We start from the raw sequence: 26,286 nt of genomic DNA on the forward strand, positions 1-26,286 counted from the left end.
CATAAATCCCTTATTTGGATTACCTCCCCCATTTGCTACATATTATTATTGGGCCTTTGATTTTGCCACAGAAATTTTAAATAAATTTTACAGCAGAGGTGTGGGAAAACAACAAACTTGTAATGGAAAGGGGGAGCAGGGAGCCAGGAGAGGATGTTTGGAGAGCAAGCCCACACCATGCTCACCTTACAATGGGGGTTTCTGTCCTGTGGAGCTGGGCCCAGTTTCCCAATCCAGGCATTGTGACCTAGGAAAGGGGTTTGCAGTGTCACTTAGGTTTGGCATGTCCTCCCCCCTGTAGGTGGAGATGGAAGGCCAGAGGGCCAGATTTGAGTGGCATTGCAACCCCATGCACTAGCTCACAACACCATTCAGTTTGGGGCCATTTCATGGAATTTATTCAAATTCATGGCTTCTGTGACAGGGTATGCATACCTTGCTCTAGGCAGGAAAGAGTAAATTCCACACTATGGGTGGAGGAAGTCCTGCCCCTCAGACCGCACTGGGCATGCTCCAACTGCTGTGCTAGTATAAAAGAGAACAGCCCAGCTCAGTCTGGGCTGACCACCAAGGAGGAAGGATGCTCAGTGGAGGCTCCAGCCCAGGAGCCATTACAGCCATGTGCGCCAGAGACCTCTTGCCTACAGTTGACTGGCTAGAGTCAGAGTCTAAGGGAATTACCTGCACTGAGGAGCCTGGAGAGCCAGACGTCATATGGACTGCAACTTCCTATTGGGTTTCCTGAAGTGACCCAGGGAAGTGGAGTATCTCCCACCCGTGTAAGGTCAGCATGTTGCGATTGGATTCCCACCAGACCACTTCGCCACTGTTAAGGCCCTGGGTTAGGACCCGGTGGAGCTGGGTGGGCCTGGGTTCACCTACCCCGGGTGCCACCCACTTTGGTGATGGCCCTCGGATGTGGCTATTAGGCCTGTGCTATCCTGCACTCAAGGACCGCTGTATTGATTCCGGCCATTAGGCCACACTGCCCTGTGCTCATTGGTGGCCATATTGTCTCAGGCCATGCCAGAACCCAAGGGCTGCTGCTTTGACTCTGGCCTTTGGGTTGCAATGTTGGGAGGCCCAAGACAGTCTGGCAGACTGTAACCACGGTGTCAGCACATCCACAATCCACCCCGAAGGAGGACAGGGTGTGCATACACCACCACAGACGTCCATGACAAAACTGCAGCCTTAATTATTAATCGTTTATTGTCATGCTCTTTGGAAAAAATTATGATTACAAATTAAAGCTCTGAGCCTACACATGGATCTGCGTATGTGAACACCTAATGAAAGGATATGGAGAGAACATGAGGTATACAAACTAAGGCCCTGATCCTGCAAAAGCTTATGCATGTGCTTAACTTTATGTGCTGTGAGTAGTTCATTGAAGTCATTAGAATTAACTCCCAGTATATGAAATCAAGCATATGCATAAACCTTTACAGGACTAGGGACTGATTGCTCTTTCATGTGAAATGAAGTTTGAGTGGTAAAATATATGTAACCAACGGTTCCCTACACCGAAATCCATTCCTAAAAACAACAACATGCTGGAAATAGTCAGTTTTAGATGTATATCCATAAGAAATTCACAATAGTACCTTTACCTCTTTTGAAACTGATCAATACATCAATAAGCATCTCTTAGAACCTGACTTGTTTTGTAGAAGTGATCTGATTTTTCATGAATAGATTCAGAGAACAGAAGCAAAAATAATTTAATAAAATTATGGCTTATTGCCTTAAATCCTTAATGCCTTATACATTTTTACTTGTTAACAACAGGGCGGGACCAATAATGTTTTTATGGCATCTTGTGGAGAAAGTAAAATGCAAAATTGTCCACTTTTTTGTAGAAAATTATTTCACAAATCATTAATTTCTTTCCTCCCAACTAAGTGAAACCAGCCTCAAAAGGTTCTTGCTAAAAACTGGACATGGGCAGTAATAACTTACATATTGATACAGAGTAGGGTTCCAGTTCTACAATGAAAACTTACTCTGTTCTAATACAGTCCTGCAAACACTCACAAATGCTTAATTATGACTAGAATAAGATTGCCAAGGACATGCACTAATAGTGACATACAGAATATAAAGAGTGGCGGTAAAAAACCAGAGAAATAAACCCTAAAAACAGAAAGTCATAGCAGTTGTTGAAACAGGGGGAGGTGATCATAGACCTTTTCTGTTTTAACTGACTTCCCACCTATTATTGGTACTTACATACCAGGAAGTACAATAGCTGTCTCACTAGCCCACCCAATCTAGTACCACAGCCAGTGCCAAGTTTTCTGCCTAATTCCAAGAGGTATAACCCAGTACAAGCTACTGCAACAGCATATTGCCAACTTCAGGCAGAGAGATAGTTGTTGGATATGTGGGCACTTGGAGGATGAACTGATGCTTAAATCACAGAAAGAAGGGCTATAACCCCACATTTACAGCAGAGTTCCTACTCATTGCTGTGGTCTTTTAGGATTATAAACCTCCAGGATTTAAAGTAGAAGAAAAAAAAGCCTGCCCTGCACAAAATTTGCATTTGTTTGGTAGATTTTAATTTTTATATTTTTTATACTTTTGACAAATATCAATATTTATTTTTAAGCTTTATCTATTTAAATTTTCACTGTTGCAGGAAATTATGGGGGAGTCAGACAGTTGGGGGAGGCTAGACAATTATTTAATGATAGTTGATGCCAAGATTCAAAAAGTTAAAATGTTGTAACTGTTAAAACAAAAATTGTCAACATCAGATGCCAAAATATATGAAGTAAATATCCTTAAATCAAACTCTAATAAGTTATCAATTGGCATTTTTCTTACTTTGCCTATCTATAAATTTTGATTACCGCCAATGGAATTTTTTTTTTTTTTTCGGTTTGTGTGTGCATCCTGAAATTGACATTCACTAACATTTACCAATAAAAATCTAATCCTTCCACGCCTACATTTAAGGTATAGGAATAAGCACAGATGAGCTCCCTCTTGTGGGGAAAACACAGAAAAACAGAAATGAAAGAGCAAAATGACAGGCAGCTAAGCAAAGGAGCTAGAAGATGGCAAGAAAAAAGAAAAAGTAGTGTAAACTAATCTGAGGTCTTTACAAAAAGGTAAAACCTGTGTCCATTTGCCCAGCCACATAATCACATTAAGTCAGATAACTAAGCACCATCCTGCAGCTGTTGGAACTATTCATGTAAGTCAGAGATTCCCAACCTTTTTATTTTTGCTGCGCCCTCTTTTGGAGATTCATGTCCCTTGAGCACCTCACTCAGCACAGGGGAAAGAGGGGAACCCTTCAAGGTGCTGAGTTTGAAGTCCATGCTAGGGAGTGGGATGGGGGTGGGAAAGAAGAGATAAATCCCCATGTGACAAGAGAGCTTCAGGGCTCCTCCCCTGCGGAGGAGGGGAGCTGCTAGAGCAGAGGGGCCTGTGGCGACATGTGCATGGATCCCATAGGTTCGGCTCTGGGCAAGGGGTCCTTAGGGCAGGGGCAGCTCCTCAGCCTCACAGATCTGTGGAAGTCCAGGGTGGCTGGACGAGGCAAATCCAGCATCTGGGCCCTTCAGTGGGCAGCCAGATCCAACCACAGGGACCGCCCCCTGCCTTGCCCCCTCCCCCGGCACAACGTCCAGTCTGGATCCTCTTAGCAGCTGCACAACTTCCTTGCCTCCCCTTTGGCCTCCATCTCTCCCTGAGAGAACTACCACCTCCCCACACCTGCCGCAGGCTCTTCTGCCCTGTGGCAGCTCCCCAGGGCTGGCCTGTTTCATCCCAGCACAGCCCCATCTCCACTACGCCCAGATCCCTACTCTCCAAGAAGATTATAAGGTCGTTAGAAAGCTGGCTAGATCTTCAGGCTCAACAGGTAGTTATCAATGGCTTGATGCCTAGTTGGCAGCCGGTATCAAGCGGAGTGCCCCAGGGGTCGGTCCTGGGGCCAGTTTTGTTCAACATCTTCATTTGGATGATGGGATGTATTGCACCCTCAGCAAGTTTGCGGATGACACTAAGCTGGGTGGGGAGAGGTAGATACACTGGAGGATAGGGATAGGATCCAGAGTGATTTAGACAAATTGGAGGATTGGGCTTAAAGAAATCTGGTTGAGGTTCAACAAGGACAAGCGCAGAGTCCTGCATGTAGGACGGAAGAATCCCATGCACTGCTACAGGCTGGGGACGACTGGCTAAGTGGCAGTTCTGCAGAAAAGGACCTGGGGATTGCAGTGGACAAGAAGCTAGATATGAGTCAACAGTGTGACCTTGTTGCCAAGAAGGCTAATGGCATATTGGGCTGCATTAGTAGGAGCCAGGGGTGGCGAGTTTTATGGGTTCGTGGTGCTTGTGCTCCACCAATATGAGAGCACAGGGTCCCAGCTGCATCAAAGTTCGGAGCCGGGTCTCTTCCCTGGCTTCGTCAACTGCCCCTGTGCACCTCCCCCAGAGTGTCACCCCTGGCCCCTCCCGCTGCCCCTGTGCAATTTAGAAGGGCCAGGGGTCCCTGCTGCCACCACCGGCAGTGAAACAGGGCTAAGGTGGCTGCCTGCCCACTTGCTTGCTTGCTCTGCTTCCAGAAGCAGCCAGCATGTTCCTGCAGCCCCTGGGGGTGGGGCACATGTCCGCATGCTGCATGAGCTGCAGCCAATGGGAGCTGCGGGGACAGTGCCTGTGGGCAGCAGTGCATGGAGATCCCTCTGGTCCCCCACCGAGGAGCTGTTGCCAGAGGGGGGTGCGGGTCACTTTTGGGAGCCACCCAAGGTAAGTGCTACACCCCTCACCCTATCCCGCACCCCAACCACCTGCCCCAGCCCAGACCCCGCACCCAAACTCCCTCCCAGAGCCCATCTCCCGCACCTTAACCGCCTACCCCAGCTGAGAGCTCACACCCAAACTCCCTCCCAGAGCCTTAGACGGGGTTGGGGGACAGGACTTGGACCCGTTCTGGGCACCACCAAAAATTATACAAACCTGCCGCCCCTGGTAGGAGCATTACCTGCAGATCGAGGAAAGTGATTATTCCCCTCTATTCAGCATTGGTGAGGCCACACCTGGAGTTTTGGGCCCTCCACTACAGAAAGGATGTGGACAAATTGGAGAGAGTCCAGCGGAGGGCAACAAAAATGATTAGGCGGCTGGGGCACATGGCTTACGAGGAGAAGCTGAGGGAACTGGGCTTATTTAGTCTGCAGAAGAGAAGAATGAGGGGGGATTTGATAGCAGCCTTCAACTACGTGAAGGGGGGTTCCAAAGAGGATGGAGCTAGGCTGTTCAAGGTGGTGGCAGATGACAGAACAAGGAACAATGATCTCAAGTTGCAGTGGGGGATCTAGGTTGGATATTAGGAAACACTATTTCACTAAAAGGGTGGTGAGGAACTGGAATGGGTTACCTAGGGAGGTGGTGGAATCTCCATCCTTAGGGGTGTTTAAGGCTCAGGAGGTCATCTAGTCCAACCCCCTGCTCAAAGCAGGACCAATCCCCAACTAAATCATCCCAGCTAGGGCTTTGTCAAGCCTGACCTTGAAAACTTCTAAGGAAGGAGATTCCACTACCTCCCTAGGTAACCCATTCCAGTGCTCCACCATCCTCCTAGTGAAAACGTTTTTTCTAATAGCCAACCTAGACCTCCCCCATTGCAACTTGAGACCATTGCTCCTTGTTCTGTCATCTGCTACCACTGAGAACAGTCTAGATCCACCCTCTTTGGACCCCCTTTCAGGTAGTTGAAAGCAGCTATCAAATCCCCCCTCATTCTTCTCTTCCGCAGACTAAACAATCCCAATTCCCTCAGCCTCTCCTCATAAGTCATGTGCTCCAGCCCCCTAAGCATTTTTGTTGCCCTCTGCTGGACTCTTTCCAATTTTTCCACATCCTTCTTGTTGTGTGGGACCCAAAACTGGACACGGTACTCCAGATGAGGCCTCACCAATGTCGAATAGAGGGGAACGATCACGTCCCTCAATCTGCTGGTAATGCCCCTACTTATACAGCCCAAAATGCCGTTAGCCTTCTTGGGAACAAGGGCACGCTGTTGACTCATATCCAGCTTCTCGTCCACTGTAACCCCTAGGTCCTTTTCTGCAGAACTGCTGCCCAGCCATTCGGCCCTTAGTCTGTAGCGGTGCATGGGATTCTTCCGTCCTAAGTGCTCTTGTCCTAGTTGAACTTCATCAGATTTCTTTTGGCCAATCCTCTAATTTGTCTAGGTCCCTCTGAATCCTATCCCTACCCTCCAGCGTATCTACCACTCCTCTCAGTTTAGTGTCATCTGCAAACTTGCTGAGGGTGCAGTCCATGCCATCCTCCAGATCATTAATGAAGACATTGAACAAAACAGGCCCCAGGACCAACCCTTGAGGCACTCTGCATGATACCGGCTGCCAACTAGACATGGAGCCATTGATCACTACCCACTGAGTCCAACGATCTAGCCAGCTTTCTATCCACCTTATAGTCCATTCATCCAGCCCATACTTCTTTAACTTGCTGGCAAGAATACTGTGGGAGACCATATCAAAAGCTTTGCTAAAGTCAAGGAACAACACATCCACTGCTTTCCCCTCATTCACAGAGCCAGTTATCTCATCATAAATTATCTCGTCACACAACGCACAGTTAATCAGTGGAACTCACTGTCTTGGGATGTTGTGAAGGCCAAAAGTATAACTGGCTTCAAAAAAAGAAATAGAACAGTTCATGGAGAATAGGTCCATCAACGGCTATTAGCCAAGATGGTCAGTGCCACAACCCCATGCTCTGGATGTCCCTATATCTCTGGCAACCAGAAGCTGGGATTGGATGACAGGGAATGGATCGCTAGATAATTGCCGTTCTGTTCATTCCCTCTGAAGCATGCCCAGTAGCCACTGTTGGATGACAGGATACTGGGACAGATGGATCACTGATTTGACCCAATATGGCCATTCTTATGAAACCCAAAAAACAGATTATGAGAGTGGGATGCAGGGCTCGCATGAAAGCAACTGTCTTGGTCACTGGGAAGAAAGTTGAAGGAAATCTTGCTTTTTCCAATGACTTTTCGTTTTGAGAGAGGGGACACTGTCAGTGCTATGGATTGAGTGAATACGAACCAGTTTACCATGAGATAAACTGCAGGTTCCCAGTGGTAGCTGTCTGGTGCATAATTTGGAATTATCATTTGTATGCAATACTGGATTAAGGGAAAATATGCCCCTGGAGCTCTTAAATAGAATTGGTGGAATTCACAGATTTTAAGGCGAGAAGGGACCAATGTGGTCACTGAGTTTGACCTCCTGAATAAAACAGACCAAAGCACCTCACCCAGTAATTTCTGCATTCAGGTGACAAGAGGCTGTGTAAATTACATGTTGGTAATTTGTCATGAATCAGTGTAACTTCCATCCTAAACCCTCATGTTGATTACTTTCCCTCTTACAATCTCACACTTCTGCTTTCACAGCCTGCAAATTACAACAATGCTCCTTGATGTCTACATTATACCACCACATATGTCACTGCTGAATTTCGCACAATAGAATTAATTTTTGTAAAGTCTGTAGTTCTGAAAGACAATGAATTAAAAAAAGACACCTATAATTCAATGCTACAGACTTTTGCAGACACATTTTAGAAGAGTTTAAGGAAGTTATTTTAATTAATGTATTCAAAGAAAGTCAAAACTTTAAAAGTAAGTCACATCAGCAAAATGATTAAAATTATAATCATGTTTTGCAATGTTGACATGCCTTTTCTACTATAGGCTACAGCTTTCAGTGCCAGCATCATTAAGAGATTTTTCAAATTACTTTTTAAATATCCTTTTCTCCTAGGATTTTCACTTACATCTAATTAGACTACTTACCCCATGCCATGCAATTCCCTGTTGCCAAAACTGCTAAATGTTTCAATAAGTAGGAAGAGGGCATCAATGGAGCAAGACAGATGTAATGTTATTGGTTAATAATAGTGGTGTGAAGCAACTGCCTTAATTATAGAGCTCATTAATTCAGTTTTGAGAAAAAACTTGGCGATAATTCTGTTAAAATGCCTAATCTTTTCAAGACAGCATCCGATTGTGAAAAACTCATTTTACACCTTTAATAAAGAAAGATGGAATAATAATTTAACTAGCAATTATGAAAACCAACATCTGCATAAAAATAAGTAAAACTGTAGGCTATAAAAGTTATTCACCATCAACATAATAAGGATTCCATACTTCCCTTGCTCTGTTTTACCTTTTCAAGTTTCCATATCAAAGAATTTGGACCTTCATTGATTTTATTTTGTCTAATTAGTTTTAAGAATGTAAACAAACATTTTATAAGTTGCAGCAGTCTCTTGGATTTTTAGCAAAACTTTTATGTAGGAATGGGCCTCAGTCACAAAGTTTGGTTCTGAAATTCCCCAGAGTTTGAAGGTGTTTGAAATTGGATCGATCACTAACTACCTGGGGTTAGGAAGAAACTTCCCTTTTTACCAGCACCTTGGCAAATAAGGATATGTAGTGGGACCAGCATTATTTAACATATTAAATGAAATTCAATATAGATAAGTACTAGGTGATGCACAGAGAAGGAAAAATTTAAATACTGATGGATCTGTACATCAGTGGTTCCCAAACTAGGGGCACCGCTTGTTCAGGGAGAGCCCCTGGTGGGCCAGGCTGGTTTGTTTACCTGCTGTGTTCACAGGTTCGGCTGATCGCGGCTCCCACTGGCCGCGGTTCGCTGCTCCAGGCCAATGGGGGCTGCGGGAAGCGGTGGCCACCACGTTCCGTGGTCCGCGCTGCTTTCCGCAGCCCCCATTGGCTGAGAACGGCGAACCATGGCTACTGGGAGCTGTGATTGGCCGAATCTGTGGACACAGCAAGTAAACAAACTGGCCTGGCCTGCCAGGGGCTCTCTCTGAACAAGGGGCACCCCTAATTTGGAAACCACTGCTCTACATTAATTGTAATCACTAGGAAAAAACACATGGGCAACACTATAGACAGCTCTGTGCCCAACAGTGGAAAAAAACAAACAAAAGGTCAGCCTGCATTAATAAAGGGATAGAGACTAATAATAATAAATATTATAATGCTGTTAGGTAAATCTATGGTATGCCCTCATCTGGAACACTGTTCTCTTGGGTTCCCTAGTAAATACAGTCTATCTCTCAGAAACAAAAGGCCTACAGAAGGACAATGACAATGATTAAAAGCAAAGCTTTTGACACTGTCTCCCACAGTATTCTTGTCAGCAAGTTAAGGAAGTATGGGCTGGATGAATGCACTATAAGGTGGGTAGAAAGCTGGCTAGATTGTCGGGCTCAACGGGTAGTGATCAATGGCTCCATGTCTAGTTGGCAGCCGGTATCAAGTGGAGTGCCCCAAGGGTCGGTCCTGGGGCCGGTTTTGTTCAATATCTTCATAAATGATCTGGAGGATGGTGTGGATTGCACTCTCAGCAAATTTGCGGATGATACTAAACTGGGAGGAGTGGTAGATACGCTGGAGGGGAGGGACAGGATACAGAAGGACCTAGACAAATTGGAGGATTGGGCCAAAAGAAATCTGATGAGGTTCAATAAGGATAAGTGCAGGGTCCTGCACTTAGGATGGAAGAATCCAATGCACCGCTACAGACTAGGGACCGAATGGCTAGGCAGCAGTTCTGCGGAAAAGGACCTAGGGGTGACAGTGGACGAGAAGCTGGATATGAGTCAGCAGTGTGCCCTTGTTGCCAAGAAGGCCAATGGCATTTTGGGTTGTATAAGTAGGGGCATAGCAAGCAGATCGAAGGACGTGATCGTTCCCCTCTATTCGACATTGGTGAGGCCTCATCTGGAGTACTGTGTCCAGTTTTGGGCCCCACACTACAAGAAGGATGTGGATAAATTGGAGAGAGTCCAGCGAAGGGCAACAAAAATGATTAGGGGTCTAGAACACATGACTTATGAGGAGAGGCTGAGGGAGCTGGGATTGTTTAGCCTGCAGAAGAGAAGAATGAGGGGGGATTTGATAGCTGCTTTCAACTACCTGAAAGAGGGTTCCAAAGAGGATGGCTCTAGACTGTTCTCAATGGTAGCAGATGACAGAATGAGGAGTAATGGTCTCAAGTTGCAGTGGGGGAGGTTTAGATTGGATATTAGGAAAAACTTTTTCACTAAGAGGGTGGTGAAACACTGGAATGCGTTACCTAGGGAGGTGGTAGAATCTCCTTCCTTAGAGGTTTTTAAGGTCAGGCTTGACAAAGCCCTGGCTGGGATGATTTAACTGGGAATTGGTCCTGCTTCGAGCAGGGGGTTGGACTAGATGACCTTCAGGGGTCCCTTCCAACCCTGATATTCTATGATTCTATGATTAGAGACACGAAAAGTCTTCCACATGAAGAGAGACTTTAAAAGTTTACCTCGTTGAGAGAGAAGCTAACTAAAGGCACATATACTACACACCTTGCTAGCACAAGTATAAATAGCATTGTAGACAGTGAGGCATTGCTTAGGTGAGCAAAGACATGCCTGAACCCTACACGGTTCTCGACACGCTCAAGCAATGTCTTCCCCGTCTATACTGCTAAAAATAGCAGTATAATGTCCTGCTGCCTCCTTGCCGCCGGAGCTCTTCCTTACTGCAGGGAAAGGAGAAGGAAAAATTTCTCCTTCTCTGGCTGGAGGGATAGGGTCTGGCAAGGAAAGGCAGAAGACAAAAGCTCCAGCAGCTCCCTGCTGCCTTCCCCCTGCCAGAGCCTTTCACTGGTGTGTGTAATTATATGCTGCAGTGTGGACATAGCCTGCTTTTCTCAGCAGAGTGTAGCTACACATATCCTACATGCTGCTGCCATTGGTGTGCAGTGTAAACATAGCTGCTGGGGGTATACGGTAGAGGTACAGTAAATACTAAAGAGGAGGTCAGTCAGGCTTTTTTTTTTTTTAATCTCCCCCTCATTGCACAAGAACAAGGGAACATTCCAATAAAATTAAAAGATAATAAACATAAAACTGATAAAAATACTTTCCCCCCACCCAAGTGGCAAAGAGCACAGCATCCAGTAAAGGATTAGATGTTTACAATATATGGGCTATAACATCCTCGGTTACAATAGCCAAAATAATACTTATATACATATTTATATAACGACTATCAAACCACATTTTTCGTTAAAGAAGAGATTCACTAACTTTCTCACATTATGGGGAAAATTCTCCCTTGGATTATTGTTCATTATGAGGATTTCACATCTTCTTCTAAAATACAGACAACTGATCATATCTAATGTGACAATGTCTATGTTTCTGTACGGAGGAGTCATTCATGGATATTTTCCCCTTTCTGAGTAAGGAGGAGGGAGCACCTCTATTAATAAAGCTCATGGCTCACTTGGAGGAGCCCAGAAATCCTCAGACAGTTCAACTCTTGGATGACTAGATTTTGCTGTTCACAATCTACACCAGTAAAATCTTAGAGAAACAAGACGACAATTCAGATGTCTCCAATATACTCCTAGTCTGGGACCTGTCTTTATCATCGATAAGATAGACACCCAGCTATGGTGCCTTGCATATTTCGGTCTGACATTCAGCTAACAAGGTAGGTGACAGAGTTCAACGTGAGGCAATGGAAAACTACCAAACTTTGGAGACAATGTAGGTCATTAACTACTTCAAGGACAGGGTAGAAATGCTATTTAATCATGTTTGTGTATGTGCATGCACGTGCACAGATTCACTAAGTTATTTGTGCCTTTTAAAATTAAGCTATATATATTAAGATGAAGAAAAAGTTATCACTTACTGACAGAACTGAGAGCAATTCTTCAACACTGCATTCAGGTTTCAACCGATCCTTGAACATCCTAACAGTTTGATGCTTCAAATAGTAGTAAGAAGCAATGCGGCCGTATGTTAGAGGTTCAATGCAACGATTATCCTGTTAGAAGGGAAGAAAATATACCATGAAATGTATAAAAACACGTGAAAAGATTGTATTTTAAAATAGACAGCGATGAAAATGAGATTGCAAAATGGTTCAACAGCCTCACACTAGTCCAGTTGCCAAACTGATTGGAAAAACCCAGTTTTCAGCATTAACAAACTTGTGAGAGGCTCTATTTCTGAAGTCAGACATGAAATTTCAAGATCTAAGAGCAGGAACTGGGGATTCCCATTGTCTCCTTATTGCAGGAGTTTTGGATTAATGCAGGGCAAATCTATTAAATTGTGTAATAATTAGATAATTAGAGCAACACAAGAACAAACAAAACTTTGCTGAAAAAAATAACAAATTGACATTAAAGATTACCTCTACTGTATTTTTACTCACGGATTCTTAAGGAAGTATAAATTAGTCTTACCTCCCCGATTTCAATACAGTAGGAACATTCCAGGTCAATGAGGGATTTCTCAACAAGGTTTGAAAGGAACTTGTTCATGGTGTCATGGCTCACATCATCTAAATTATAGTAACTAGATAAATTACATAAGCACACTGTCAATATTTAACAGTAAAGACATCTTCTCAAAAGACTATGAATGTAATTAGACTGCCATTCTACAAACATGCACAAGCAGCGTGGATGAAACAAGAATCCACACCGGTCATGCAAGTAAACATAGAATTTTTCCCCTTTCGAGTCTAAAGAGAAATCCATGCTTCTTTTTGCTGACTCTTAAATGGACTCTGGGAGTAGCCAAAACAATACTAGGATCTATACATGAAAAGATAACATTTTAAGTATTAAATAGCTGAGGATAAATCAAACAATATGAAACAGTTTATTCTGTAAACTGGAGTGTTTTCCAGCTTGTTTGGCTCCAAGCTTAAATAAGCAATAGTTCTCAGGTAAGGCTATATTTCCTTTAACCAGCGAAGTGATGGAGAAAGAAATGTTTTTGTATTTTGGAAGTGACAATAATAAAGCTAGCTGTATTGATATATTTTGAAAACACACAGAACACCCAAGTTTTGATTTATTAAACACTAATATTTTTCAGCCTAACTTTTCACAAAACTGAAATTAATCAAAAAAGGCATTTTACATTAGGAGTATTTAGTATACACTGTAGTGTATAGTCTCCTGGTTCTTCTATTTATGTACATTTATCACACTGTACAGTAATAATATTTCTTAACTATCTGAACTAAAGAAAGATATTTCTAAATGAGCCAGAACATTTGACTATAGCTATGCATAATAATAGAAGACTCATTGACGTTTTGGACCAACTCCTGCACTCCTTATTAGCAGAACTGAAGCCTGTGGGCCAAAACCTCAGGTTCTTATTCAGACAAAATTAATATGATTTCAATGGGAATTTTGCCTGAATAAAACTGGAGTAACGACATATGAATTTGGCCCCATATGACCACTCAAGAAAGAAAGTGAGGAATTGGCTCTACAATTGGTAAAAGGAAATGAGTATAGTCTTAAATTTTAGTTTCAAACCTTTAAAAATAAATTATGAAATCAAGCAGTGCAATTAAAACACTATTTTAAAGTATAATTCAAACATTTTTAATATAGAAAAGGTCAACAATTCAAAAGCACAATTAAAAAAAAGAGGACACTGAGCTGCTGTGAACTTATGCCTCTTAAATCTGTAAATAGTTGATTTTTTTTTTACGTCATTCAAAAATAGCACATTGAAATGGATCCTACAGTTAAATACGAAATGCTTATATGAGATGCTCCTTCATTCACACTTTTGCTTCAGTTACTTTAGAGCTCTTCCGAAAATATCCCAGCATTGCTGCCACCCCTTCAGCTCCGCCACCGGTAACAAGGGAAAGTTCTAGAGTAGTCCAGCGGCCGCTGCTGCCAGCGTTTTGAACATCTCTTCCGATGGCACCAGCAGACTAGAGCCCCATCTCCACTACTGCTCTGACTATTGCTGATGCACTGGTGTTAGCATAGGTGGGAAAATTTATAAGGAAAAATAAGTCTCATTCCACACACTCTTTAGTTAGTTGCTACAGGTTTCCTTTAATCTAGCATTAGCAACAGAGACTAGAAGTTCAACTGATTTTTTAAAATATTTTCTGTAACACTGAATTTTTAGCAGCCTCTTTATCTAATCACGTTTTTACTTCAAGCAGCTTACCTGAGAGAAACAGCGTGTTAAATAGCTACACAAGCATCTTCTGATTTCTTTTCTAGTAATCATACACAGACACAAAATAGGGGCACGATTCTCTGCTGCCTTGCATATTTAATTACTCCTGGGCAAAGTGGGTATAAAACCCAGTGTCAGTGAGTGAAAAATTCTGATCTGGTAGCATATTACAACTAATTTTGCACAAGTGTAAATGACTACAAGACCCTAATTTTTTCGGTATACTCATTTTACACTGTGTTCAAAGCAAGTATTCATCATATAGATTTAAAGCAAGAGTGCTGCCCAACTAACAAACAAACAAACCACCTTTAATGTGTTTAGATAAAAACTTGTGTATCATAGATGATAATGCATTCAGAGCCACTGACCTGTCCGAAGAAAAGCTAATTTGTAAGAAAGTTATTCCTGTATTCCTTTCAGCAACACATCATTAACTTATCTCAGTTAATCTTCAGAATTTTTGAAACAACGTTATATTGATAAAAATGGAAAGCAGTTTATTTCTCTTTATCTTTTATTTTCATTGTCATGACTTTTTTAAAATTCCTCTTTCGGATTGCACACAGCAATACTAAAATGATCTCAGTTTAGGGCCTCATCCTGCTAATGCTCATTTCTGGGTGCAGACTAGTACGTAGTGTTCGAAAGCTCAGACCAAAAACTAGAATATTTTTAGTACTGCTGTGTGCAGTCCTCTTGAAGTGACAATTTAGTAATGCTGTTATTTTAAAAATGAGATACGTACAGCACTAAGTAATGAATTTTTCAGGATCAGGACCTGTATTAGTAATTTAATCTTATCAAATTCTTGAAAATAGCTTTGTCACTATTGTTGTATTACATGTTCTTTGCCTAATTTGCTGTTCTTTACAGCTTAACAAGAAATCATGATAGGCAAATTTCTTCTTAGAACCCTACAAAACGTAATATTTTTGCAGACCTTTTCAGATGTTTTCTAAAATTGCTGATATCTACACTTTTGGCAATTTTGTAGGGAAAAATTTTCCAAGTTCCCAATGCAAATCTGACTATGAAAAGAAGAATTTTACAGTTATTTGTGATCTTGAGTGAAGTACTGTCAGCGTATATTAACTAGTATCTGTAATAGGGTAAATATAATATTAACCACACCCAAGGGAGCTTCTCAGTCATTCAGTGTACCTTTGTCCCAATAAATAGTGTAGCCATTCAATTGTAAAGACTATATTACTTTGTTTTCAATAATGATTTTATGAATGAGATTATATAGAATTTTGATAAATGCAGATCTGTTTGCATGCTAGTATGTTCAAAGTATATAAACTGTACTTTACATCAGTTCTGCTATGAAGCTATATTACCTAACTATTTAATTACAGATAAAGAATAAAAACAATGCCGTTTCATGCTCACTGCATTGAACCATCTAGTCATTATTTTCCCTTTGCTATAAACAGTCAGCCTACCTTTTTATCAGCACACCATTTCATTTATTTCACTGTGAAACCCAGTTTCACAATAATTGACTTGTCAGAAGCTCTAATTTATGAGGCTGGGCTCTGTAAGCCTTTTCCTATATTGGGCTCAACCTGCACACAAGCAGGGTTGAATATTTACAATGCTGTTAACAGGTGCTGAGTTGTTTAATGATTCTAATAGCCAGAAGCGTACTGAGAAAGCCAGCGGGATCACAATTACAGGCTGTTTGAACACAACAATTACTCGTCCCCTGAGAGGTGTGAAAGTCAAAGGCAGTTTTATACTAACACCATCTAGCACATGGACTAGACAGGCTAACTTCCATTAGTAGTCCACTGGGAAACAGCAATAACAAACCCCTAAGTAACATAAAAATGTACAAAGTACATAAAATTTAAACAATGAAAAACTGAAGGAACTAACTTTTTATTGTCCTTTAAAATAATATATTTAACCCCCTCCCTGCAAACCTAGTAGAGTTTAGCAAGAATAATAAACCATGAAACATGAACTTATTTATCTAATCTAAGCAAGTGTGGAATTTCATCAGTTGAGAATGATAGAGACATGTGTAGCAACATAAAATGTAGATGAAGTTACACAAAACATTTTGGATTTAATGTGGACAGTGGCAATCGTTTCCTGTTTAGCTTATATAAACCTGACCTGAGATCTCTCTGGGAAATTTTTCATCAGGCTTGAAATGGTCCTGCTATAACTGTCAATGCTGTGAAGTCATTTGTTACAGACCCATGTTTTTTGTGTTCAGGTTATACGGTAGTAATAATGACACACATAATGTAAGTGGGTTGCAAAGACAGCTGAAAATATTACACAAATAATCTTACTACTGTGAAGGTTTTCTTTTCTTTTTTTTTTTAAGCAAAATCTACTAAACTCAATACCAACCTCAATGTACGCTTCTTGAGACTTACAACTCTGAAAACACAATATCCTTTAAGTACAAGCTTTAATATGGGATACACATTCAAAGTCATCTTCATATGTTCTTTCCCTTGGCTTGTGGCCCTAGGCAGCCAGAGGAATTCATTGGAAGCGGCACCTTCTGATCACATCCCTGGCAGTGATCTTAGATGTCTGTGGTGAATCCATGTTATTGAGCACATCACTGTTAGGGGAAGCACAGTATGCAAGTCCCAGCAGTGTCTGTGGGTGTTTATTGTGTTGGGGACATCCTCTTGAAGTGGCTGAGATTCAATGTTTGATTGGGAAGGGAACTGCCCGGCCTCATTTGAGCCTGTTACTACAGAGCTGATGTGTTACCATTGTATGTGTAGGTTATAATCTTTATGAGTACATTTGTCTACTTATTACTGTCTCGTATTTGCTTACTTGTTCTATGACTGAAAACTAATAAAAATAACTTTTGGCAGGTTATATACTTATTTTATTGTATTCCTTTAAATAGCACCATGGTAGCAAGAACTCTGCTACGTCTCACTTTCTTGATTTGGATTATGTTTATCAGAGGACTCCAAGACATCAGATCCCACTTTCTCGGTGGTCAGAAAGGAATTTGCCAGTGGGTTTACTGCCTTAATTTAGACCTTCACAAGTAGTTTTTCTACACAAGGGAGTTTTTAACCACAAATTCAGAAATACCGGGCACCTGTAAATTTGAGGCATGGCTTGCATGTTGCTTAGATACTTTTCCTGTTGTATGCCCAGATTCATAGTCTATTTGGACAAAGCATGATCCAGAAGAGCAGCTGGATCACGTAATTTGGCTTCTCAGTGTGCAAGTTCTGGGGTCTAACAACATTCTCAGAGGAATATTTTTTTCCCATGGGGTGGGGTGGGAAATGTTCTTGTAATGTCACAATCATCATTACAGGTTAGAGCAACCATCACATGTGAATGGGATGCAACTTGTGCATGCTAAAGGGTTGTAACTCAATTAGTTGACAATTAAATCCAAAACGCAGTCCTCTTCGGACATATTTGGAATGGAATGGAATTGTAGCCGTCTGGAATAATTTATGGATACTGCATGTTTACCTTGTTGTTGGGATGTTTACTGTATGAATATATTGGTTTAGTTTAATAGCGGGCAGTAAGGAAACCCAAGCGGGCATGGAAATAATGGCTCACAATAAGCAATCCCTGAAGCAAACACTTGAGGATTGTTAAGAGACAATGCCCAAATGTTAAGGTTTAAAGATTTTACTTTCTCTGGAGCCAAACTGCAAAACTAGTTTTGGCTGGAAGGGGTAAAGCCCAGGAATGCAGCAGAAGAAAAGAATGTTGACAGTTTAAAAAGGATCTCTCTCAAGTGAGGGAGGAGTTGTTTGGGGTAGCCAGCCAGAAACACAGGCACCTGGTTCCGGGGTCTGAAGAACTCACCATTCACAATAGATTAAGGAGGAGAAGTAAGGTCATGCTTGTGCAAACGCCCAGCACGCCAAGATTTATGAGCAGTACAGACAAGGCTGTACTGCAGAAATTCCTCATCATCTAGGTTTCTGACTAATCCTATCAACTTCATGACCCTTCTCTACTCACTGAACTGAAACTAATGTTTTGTGAAACTGACATACAGTACAATTTTTGCTTGGTAATGAAATGAACCAACTTCACAATCTCAAAACATGCTGTTAATCTGTCAATAAAAAGTACTACATTTCCATATACAATCCCAGATAAGTATGAGTCGCATCATATTTCTGTGCTTCCCAAGGTAATTGGGAAGAAAAAAGTCTTGTTACACTACTTAAATAGTAACATAAGTGTGTTTCATATTTATGACGTAAAAAACAATATCCTGAACTAAAACTCAGAGGCCAAAAGCCCCAAGTAGATAAATAGGTGTTTATCAGCATGGTCTATTAGTCCTGGTTAGGGGTATTAATAAGTTATCATGCTGCAATGTAGTCCCATCCTTTTACCTCTGGACTTTGATTAATATAAATCCCTCTATTCTGATTGGCTACAGCCTCTATACTTCCCCATTCATAAACTTTTGAGTCTTCTTCCCTTCTGTTCTTCTCATTTCACCTAACCTTCTGATACCTTTTTCCTTTGAAGAAGGCTTAGCTCCTCTTCAACTATTAAGAACAATTTCTTTTTAAAGTAAAATGAGAGAGAAAGGTGGAAAAGTCTAGGGGCTTGTCTACTCTGGGAATTTTTGTACTATTGCAACCCTCTATAGATATAGGTTTACTATATGGGTGTAAAAAAATGACTTTTGCCAGCACAGCTTAACCCCAGATTGACACCTGCATAAATCATCCTGGTGAAAGTCACCTATCTTTTTGAAATATACCAATATTAGGGAGTTACACTAGTGCAACTACATCAGTGGAAAAATCCCAAGTGTAGACAAGCCCTAATACTACATGGTTTAGAGAAGAGATGAATAAGAGGAGCCATGAAAGAGCTGCATAAAGCAATGAATGGTATAGAGAAGGCTGTTCTGGTCCTCCTAGTTACCTTTTCTCTTAATACAAAGTAACATCCAATGAAATTAAAAGGCAACACATTTAAAAACTGATGGAAGGAAATGTTTAGTCACACAAATAAAAATTATCCAGTGGAACTCATGACCACAAGATATTATTGAGGGAAAGAGTTTAGCAGGATTTTAAAAATATCAGAAAGTTATGTGAATAGTAAGAAAATTCACTGTTACACTACATTTGTAAAGAAAACAAACCTTCCTATTTAAAGAATACATGCCAATAACTAAATGGTGGTGAAGAAAATTTCTATGTATGGGTCATTTAATAATTGTCCATTATTAGATTTCTTACACCTTTCTCCAAAGAATCTGTTTTTGGCCAATGTCATAAATCACTGGACTATATGTATCATAAATGTGAGTATTATATTCTCATTGTATTTAATTTCTAGAGTTACCTGCAGCGACAGGATTGATAGGCGTGTCAGAAATTTACGTGCCCTTGCAACTTGTGGGCAAATAGATGGGTAGCATGAAGGCATTAGTCATTGAAAGCTGAGGGTTTTGCATAATTGCTATTTGGTCATTGAGAAATAACTATGGATTGATTATGCAAATTATGCTATTTTGAATGGTTAATAATAGCCCTCTAGTCTAGTCTAGTAATAGAATCTGCACTTTGAAGGAGAAATAACCATAATATGCAAATTAGACACACTTAGCCAATCAATGTGCAAGAAACTGCATATGTGAGATATAATGTAAAATTGTGTGCTAATAAGAATATCTAATTGACTGAGACAATTCCATTTTACTATAATTTATACTATTCTGTACTTTCATTGTGGTAAATTCTCCAAGGTTGTCACAAAATGGAAAATCTTTTAAGGACAATCTTTGAATGAATCAACAATAAAATCTGTCATTACTGAACATTCAATTTACATAAAGAGAAGTGATTTAAATTCCTCACTTCAATTTGTAGCTGTATGGAGAGAAAGTTTATCATCATATTAATGTTCCAACTGCAAAGTTGATTCTGTTTAGGTCCACATATGTACTAGGTTTCTATCCCTCTTTTTCTGATTAAGTGTATAGCATAAAATATTGGAGTTTGATTTTCAAAAATGTTTCAAATGCGTGAAGAAAAAATTGGACTAATGAAGTCTATCCTTTCACAAGGTTAATAGAATGGACAGAGTCCATTAATTTCACCCAAAGCCAAGGATCTCCTTTCCTTGCTGATGAGATGTGGTCTTTATCGAGGTCTCCTACCTGCCAGCTGTGATAAGTTAATCTCACATTATTATTTTTTTCACAGAACAGAACTCTTGGCCAATCTCTCTGGCCACAGCCCTATAAATAAAGATTGACGTGGAAGCACCTTGTGGCATGGTACAGTACCTGCTTGCAATCAACACAAAAACTAACTCAAAACACAAATTTCAAATCCCCAGAATATTTAGAAATGACTGGCTCTTAGTAAAATAAACAATGGACTGGAAACTTGGCATGTTGTGATATATTCATTTGGACTGCCCCTCTCATTTGTATATCCAGGCCTATTCATGAGCTATTTAACAAAGTGGCTACTATTCAGCATTCCCTGAACAATACCAGCTGCTAACATCCCCACCCTTCTAATCATGGGCTCAATTATGCTTTTTATCAATAAAATTAGGAACCCATCTTACAGATAACAGGAGAGATGGATTCAACAATTCAACAGACCAGGGAAACTAAAATAAATAATGTAATATTTACATATTTCCAATGCTATACCAAACATATTACTATATCAGGTATGATAGATTATTTAAAATTTGTTGCAGAAACATTTTCTTAATATCTATTTTATGCATGCTAAAGTATTGAGATGTTAAAGTCTGATATGGTGCCCCACAAAATTAGAAGAATGAAAAGTTCTTAGTTCATTTTTGGGGATTTATTTCAACATTTTGAATATTGTGGCAAACTTTTTATTGCTATTCAGCAATGGAAAGAGAGAGGTTAAACTATATCAGATACCTGGATACTTAAAATGAAAATGTGTTTTGATCTTAATTTCTCTCTCAGAAAAGGTAAAAATCAAATTAATATGGTTTAAATAGTCATGAGTTTTCAATAAGACTAATGACTTTTTATTATTGGACTTCGCAGGTGTAGTTTGACGGATTCTAAATTTGTTTACACAGCAGTAGCACATAATAGGCAATAAAATAAATGAGAATTTAAGTCTATTACATACTATCGAAGCCTGTTCATTTGGAAACATGACATCAGTGTGCATTTATATAATGCCTTTCATCCCAAAGAATCCCAAAGCACTCTACAAATCACGCATGCAGGAATTACTTCACTCATCACCCTGCAAACACCTGTTGGATGAAAAGCATTAGCTGTTTCACAGTGGAGAGGAAGGCTACAAAACAGCTCAGGACCAGAAGTGAAGAAGAAGAATATCGCCAACTGCAACTGCAGGGGGAATTCAGACACTGTGGACAAACTGTAAGCATCGAAACTGGAGTATATCCAGAACATTTCTCCTAGTGTGAAAAGTGACATGAGATCCTTAAGGACCACAAGTGGTTAGGACCTTGATTTTATGTCATTCAAAAAATGAAGCTCCTCTATGGCACAGTACTCTCCATTACTATAGTGGGAATTAGCTTAGAAGGAAAAGCATGGTTTTGCATGAATCTGGAGTCCTCCTCCTGAAGCACCTGGGTTTTCCTTAGGTGCTTCTCAATGAAATACTGACCAGGCCTGACTAGGGTTGCTAACTTTCTAATTGCACAAAATCAAACACCCTAGCCCAGTCCTGCCACTTCTCTGAGGCCTCTCCCCTACTCTACTTGCGCTATATTGATGACATCTTCATCATCTGGACCCATGGAAAAGAAGCCCTTGAGGAATTCCACCATGATTTCAACAATTTCCATCCCACCATCAACCTCAGCCTGGTCCAGTCCACACAAGAGATCCACTTCCTGGACACTACAGTGCTAATAAACAATGGTCACATAAACACCACCCTATACCGGAAACCTACTGACCGCTATTCCTACCTGCATGCCTCCAGCTTTCACCCTGACCACACCACACGATCCATCGTCTACAGCCAAGCTCTGCGATACAACCGCATTTGCTCCAACCCCTCAGACAGAGACAAACACCTACAAGATCTCTGTCAAGCTTTCTTACAACTACAATACCCACCTGCGGAAGTAAAGAAACAGATTGATAGAGCCAGAAGAGTTCCCAGAAGTTACCTACTACAGGACAGGCCTAACAAAGAAAATAACAGAACGCCACTAGCCGTCACCTTCAGCCCCCAACTAAAACCCCTCCAACGCATTATTAAGGATCTACAACCTATCCTAAAGGATGACCCAACACTCTCACAAATCTTGGGAGACAGGCCAGTCCTTGCCTACAGACAGCCCCGCAACCTGAAGCAAATACTCACCAACAACCACATACCACACAACAGAACCACTAACCCAGGAACTTATCCTTGCAACAAAGCCCGTTGCCAATTGTGCCCACATATCTATTCAGGGGACACCATCACAGGGCCTAATAACATCAGCCACACTATCAGAGGCTCGTTCACCTGCACATCCACCAATGTGATTTATGCCATCATGTGCCAGCAATGCCCCTCTGCCATGTACATTGGTCAAACTGGACAGTCTCTACGTAAAAGAATAAATGGACACAAATCAGATGTCAAGAATTATAACATTCATAAACCAGTCGGAGAACAATTCAATCTCTCTGGTCACGCAATCACAGACATGAAGGTCGCTATCTTAAAACAAAAAAACTTCAAATCCAGACTCCAGCGAGAAACTGCTGAATTGGAATTCATTTGCAAATTGGATACTATTAATTTAGGCTTAAATAGAGACTGGGAGTGGCTAAGTCATTATGCAAGGTAGCCTATTTCCTCTTGTTTTTTCCTTCCCCCCCCCCCCCCCAGATGTTCTGGTTTAACTTGGATTTAAACTTGGAGAGTGGTCAGTTTGGACGAGCTATTACCAGCAGGAGAGTGAGTTTGTGTGTGTGGTTTTTGGAGGGGGGTGAGGGGGTGAGAAAACCTGGATTTGTGCTGGAAATGGCCCACCTTGATTATCATACACATTTTAAAGAGAGTGGTCACTTTGGATGGGCTATTACCAGCAGGAGAGTGAATTTGTGTGGGGGGGTGGAGGGTGAGAAAACCTGGATTTGTGCTGGAAATGGCCTAACCTGACGATTACTTTAGATAAGCTATTACCAGCAGGACAGTGGGGTGGGAGGAGGTATTGTTTCATATTCTCTGTGTATATATAAAGTCTGCTGCAGTTTCCACGGTATGTATCTGATGAAGTGAGCTGTAGCTCACGAAAGCTCATGCTCAAATAAATTGGTTAGTCTCTAAGGTGCCACAAGTACTCCTTTTCTTTTTGCGAATACAGACTAACACGGCTGTTACTCTGAAAACTGTGTGCATAAATGCAGGTGGAGGAGGGAGGGAATAAGAGCAGGCTGTTGATAGCTTCAACTTGCATCTGTAGTGTTCCATGTGTGGCACTCACAAGCTGATGCAGGACTCCTGTTTCATAATTGCCTTTCAGTCTGGTCTGCTGTTCCCTCAACCACATTAGCAATGCCTACCAGACTCCACTCTGAAGTGGCCCCCACCAGCTCAGCGAATCTACCCTGTTAAGACTCTGGACTATCTGACTCACATCTCCACATTATTCTGTGTTCCCCATACAATTAGATCCTAATCTCCCCCACAAAACCATTCTGTAAGTATCCCTATCCCTTCCACTTCTGCATCCACTTGACTATTCCCCACCCACACCACCACTATGCACAGAGAACTCCAGGTCAGATTTGGCCCTTCTCCCTCAGCACCTGTTAGAGAAAACTCTGCATTCCATTTATCACATGCGCTGCTCTCCTGGCCAAGATTATTCAGGGATCCTGGCTCAAAGCAGCAATTTGTCCTTCAAAATTAATGTTGAGTTATAACTTGAAATGTAAGTTTTCATATTATGTCCCATCATTAGAGAAATGCTTCAGAAGTAAGGCGTATCAGTAACTGTTGACCTCAGGTAAGAAATGTTTTGTATAATCTAGACATCTTGCACATTAGTCAAATAATAACTGTATTATATCTATATCAACCTATGTAATCTATTTTGTATCCAAGAAACCTCTCTATAAAGGAGACTTATGTTGGAGCTTGATACTGCTGGATAGAAAACTTGCCAAATTAGATCCACTAATTAAATCATTTAAACATCAAAATCCAGTATTAGAATTCATTTCTTTATAAAGTTCTCCTATGTTTACTCACTACACCAAATTAGCATTCGTGCGTGCAAATCCACAACCTGGTTTCTCTCAGTAGCCTTAATAAGCACAAAAACAAACTCATACGAGAAAAGACTTTCTGTATTTTCCATTTTCAAAATGCACTTGCAAAGGTTACTTAAGAAAGATTCAGGCTGAAGGCCTAGATGGAGAATATAGAACTAATAAAGAACTAAACTTGGAGTTAAGGCAACTTGTTATTTGACTATTTCCACTTCGAACATAGCAGTCCCCACTGCTTATAAGGAACTCAAATTAAAAATGCTGCCACGTACTATGGCGTTTGTTATGTGGTTCCACAAGTATTATGATCCTGCGTATGTCAGATGGTATTTATGAAATGGCAATAGTATAAGAACTAATCCTTTGTTCTCTACAATATTTTGGTTGGTGAACATATTATACTCAAAACAATGTTGAAGCAAAGGTGGAGATACATGGTTAGAACAACTCACAATGGATGGCATAACAGCTAGAGCAAGGAAAGATGACAATAATGGTCAAATACATCTTTCCCAATCTCCTCTAAAGAAGGTAAACATCACATAGAAACAGCTGATAGCTATTCCAACAATGACTAAGAAAATCAGCTGGTGATAGATTGCCTATGGAAGCCGTACATAACATGTCACTGTGATCACTAAAAAACATTATTAAAACACTAAAGAGAAATATATAAAGCAATTTGACCATCTGGGCTTTTAATTTAGGGATACTGAGTTAGCAATTTTGATTAGGCCATCTTAATAATATGACTTTTTAATTGTTTCTGAAACTTAAAGTCTAAGTTATCTACCAACAGATGTTTTCATATTTAGAGAAATGTTGTGAACCATTTGCATGTGCCTTTCTTTCCTAGGACTGAGTCTGTATTAGCCTGATTGTCAGACATGCTGAGTATTCTGGACTCTAATTATAAACAATGGAAACTCAGTTACATTACTTTTTCATTTTACACTCACCTAGGGTTCATGATAAGACGACGGAAGAAGTAAGTCCAGGTGATGTAATCCATCGCATCCTGCTTGGAAGTAATAGTTCCAGCAGCAATTTCAGCATTCAAGTGATCAGAGAGCACTTCCAACAAACTAAAGGACATGATGGAAAAAGGCATCAGTTAACTTTATAAAAATTGTATTTTGTGGAGTTGTACATAACCAACACACACAGCCCTTGTCTATAAAAAACAAAAATACCTTTTTAAAAAGAGTTTAACATTTTTAATCTAAAAATATTTTTTCCCATAGGGGTGGGGTGGGAAATGCTCTTGTAATGTCACAATCATCATTACAGGTTAGAGCAACCATCTCATGCGAATGGGATGCAACTTGTGCATCCCAAAGGGCTGTAACTCAAATAGTTGCCAATTAAATCCAAAACGCAGTACTCTTCGGACATGTTTGGAATGGGATGGAATTGTAGCCGTCTGGAATAATTTATGGATACTGCATGTTTACCTTGTTGTTGGGATGTTTACTGTATGAATATATTGGTTTAGTTTAATAGCAGGCAGTAAGGAAACCCAAGTGGGCATGGAAATAATGGCTCAAGATAAGCAATCCCTGAAGCAAACACTTGAGGATTGTTAAGAGACAATGCCCAAATGTTAAGGTTTGAAGATTTTACTTTCTCTGGAGCCAAACTGCAAAACTAGTTTTGGCTGGAAGGGGTAAAGCCCAGGAATTTAGCAGAAGAAAAGAGTGTTCACAGTTTAAAAAGGATCTCTCTCTCTCTTAAGTGAAGGAGGAGTTGTTTGGGGTAGCCAGCCAGAAACACAGGCACCTGGTTCCGGGGTCTGAAGAAGTTAGGCCTGCCTAGATTACCATCGGGGGATAATAAACCTTTAGGTGAGAGATGTTTGTAATCTGTTTATTGCTTTAAAATTCTTTTCCTCTAAATATTTTGTTCCTACTGTTAAAATAAACAATACTTTGGTTTTATAAAGGCTGTTT

The 26,286-nt window shown here is 40.8% G+C and overlaps 1 protein-coding gene across 4 annotated transcripts in view; it reads right to left on the reverse strand.

Annotated features, from left to right (window-relative positions):
- The window catches only part of ASCC3 (activating signal cointegrator 1 complex subunit 3), a 524,193-nt gene that overhangs the window by 58,706 nt on the left and 439,201 nt on the right, over positions 1–26,286 (reverse strand). For all 4 annotated transcript variants that reach the window (XM_077812867.1, XM_077812868.1, XM_077812866.1 and 1 more), the window contains 3 exons: positions 25,297–25,422; positions 12,327–12,438; positions 11,768–11,902 (listed from right to left, as the gene is read on the reverse strand). In XM_077812867.1, coding sequence (XP_077668993.1) covers positions 11,768–11,902; positions 12,327–12,438; positions 25,297–25,422 — 373 coding nt within the window. The remainder of the gene's footprint in view (positions 1–11,767; positions 11,903–12,326; positions 12,439–25,296; positions 25,423–26,286) is intronic.

Source organism: Eretmochelys imbricata, chromosome 3 (assembly GCF_965152235.1).
Source record: "Eretmochelys imbricata isolate rEreImb1 chromosome 3, rEreImb1.hap1, whole genome shotgun sequence".
Taxonomy (NCBI): Eukaryota; Metazoa; Chordata; order Testudines; family Cheloniidae; genus Eretmochelys; species Eretmochelys imbricata.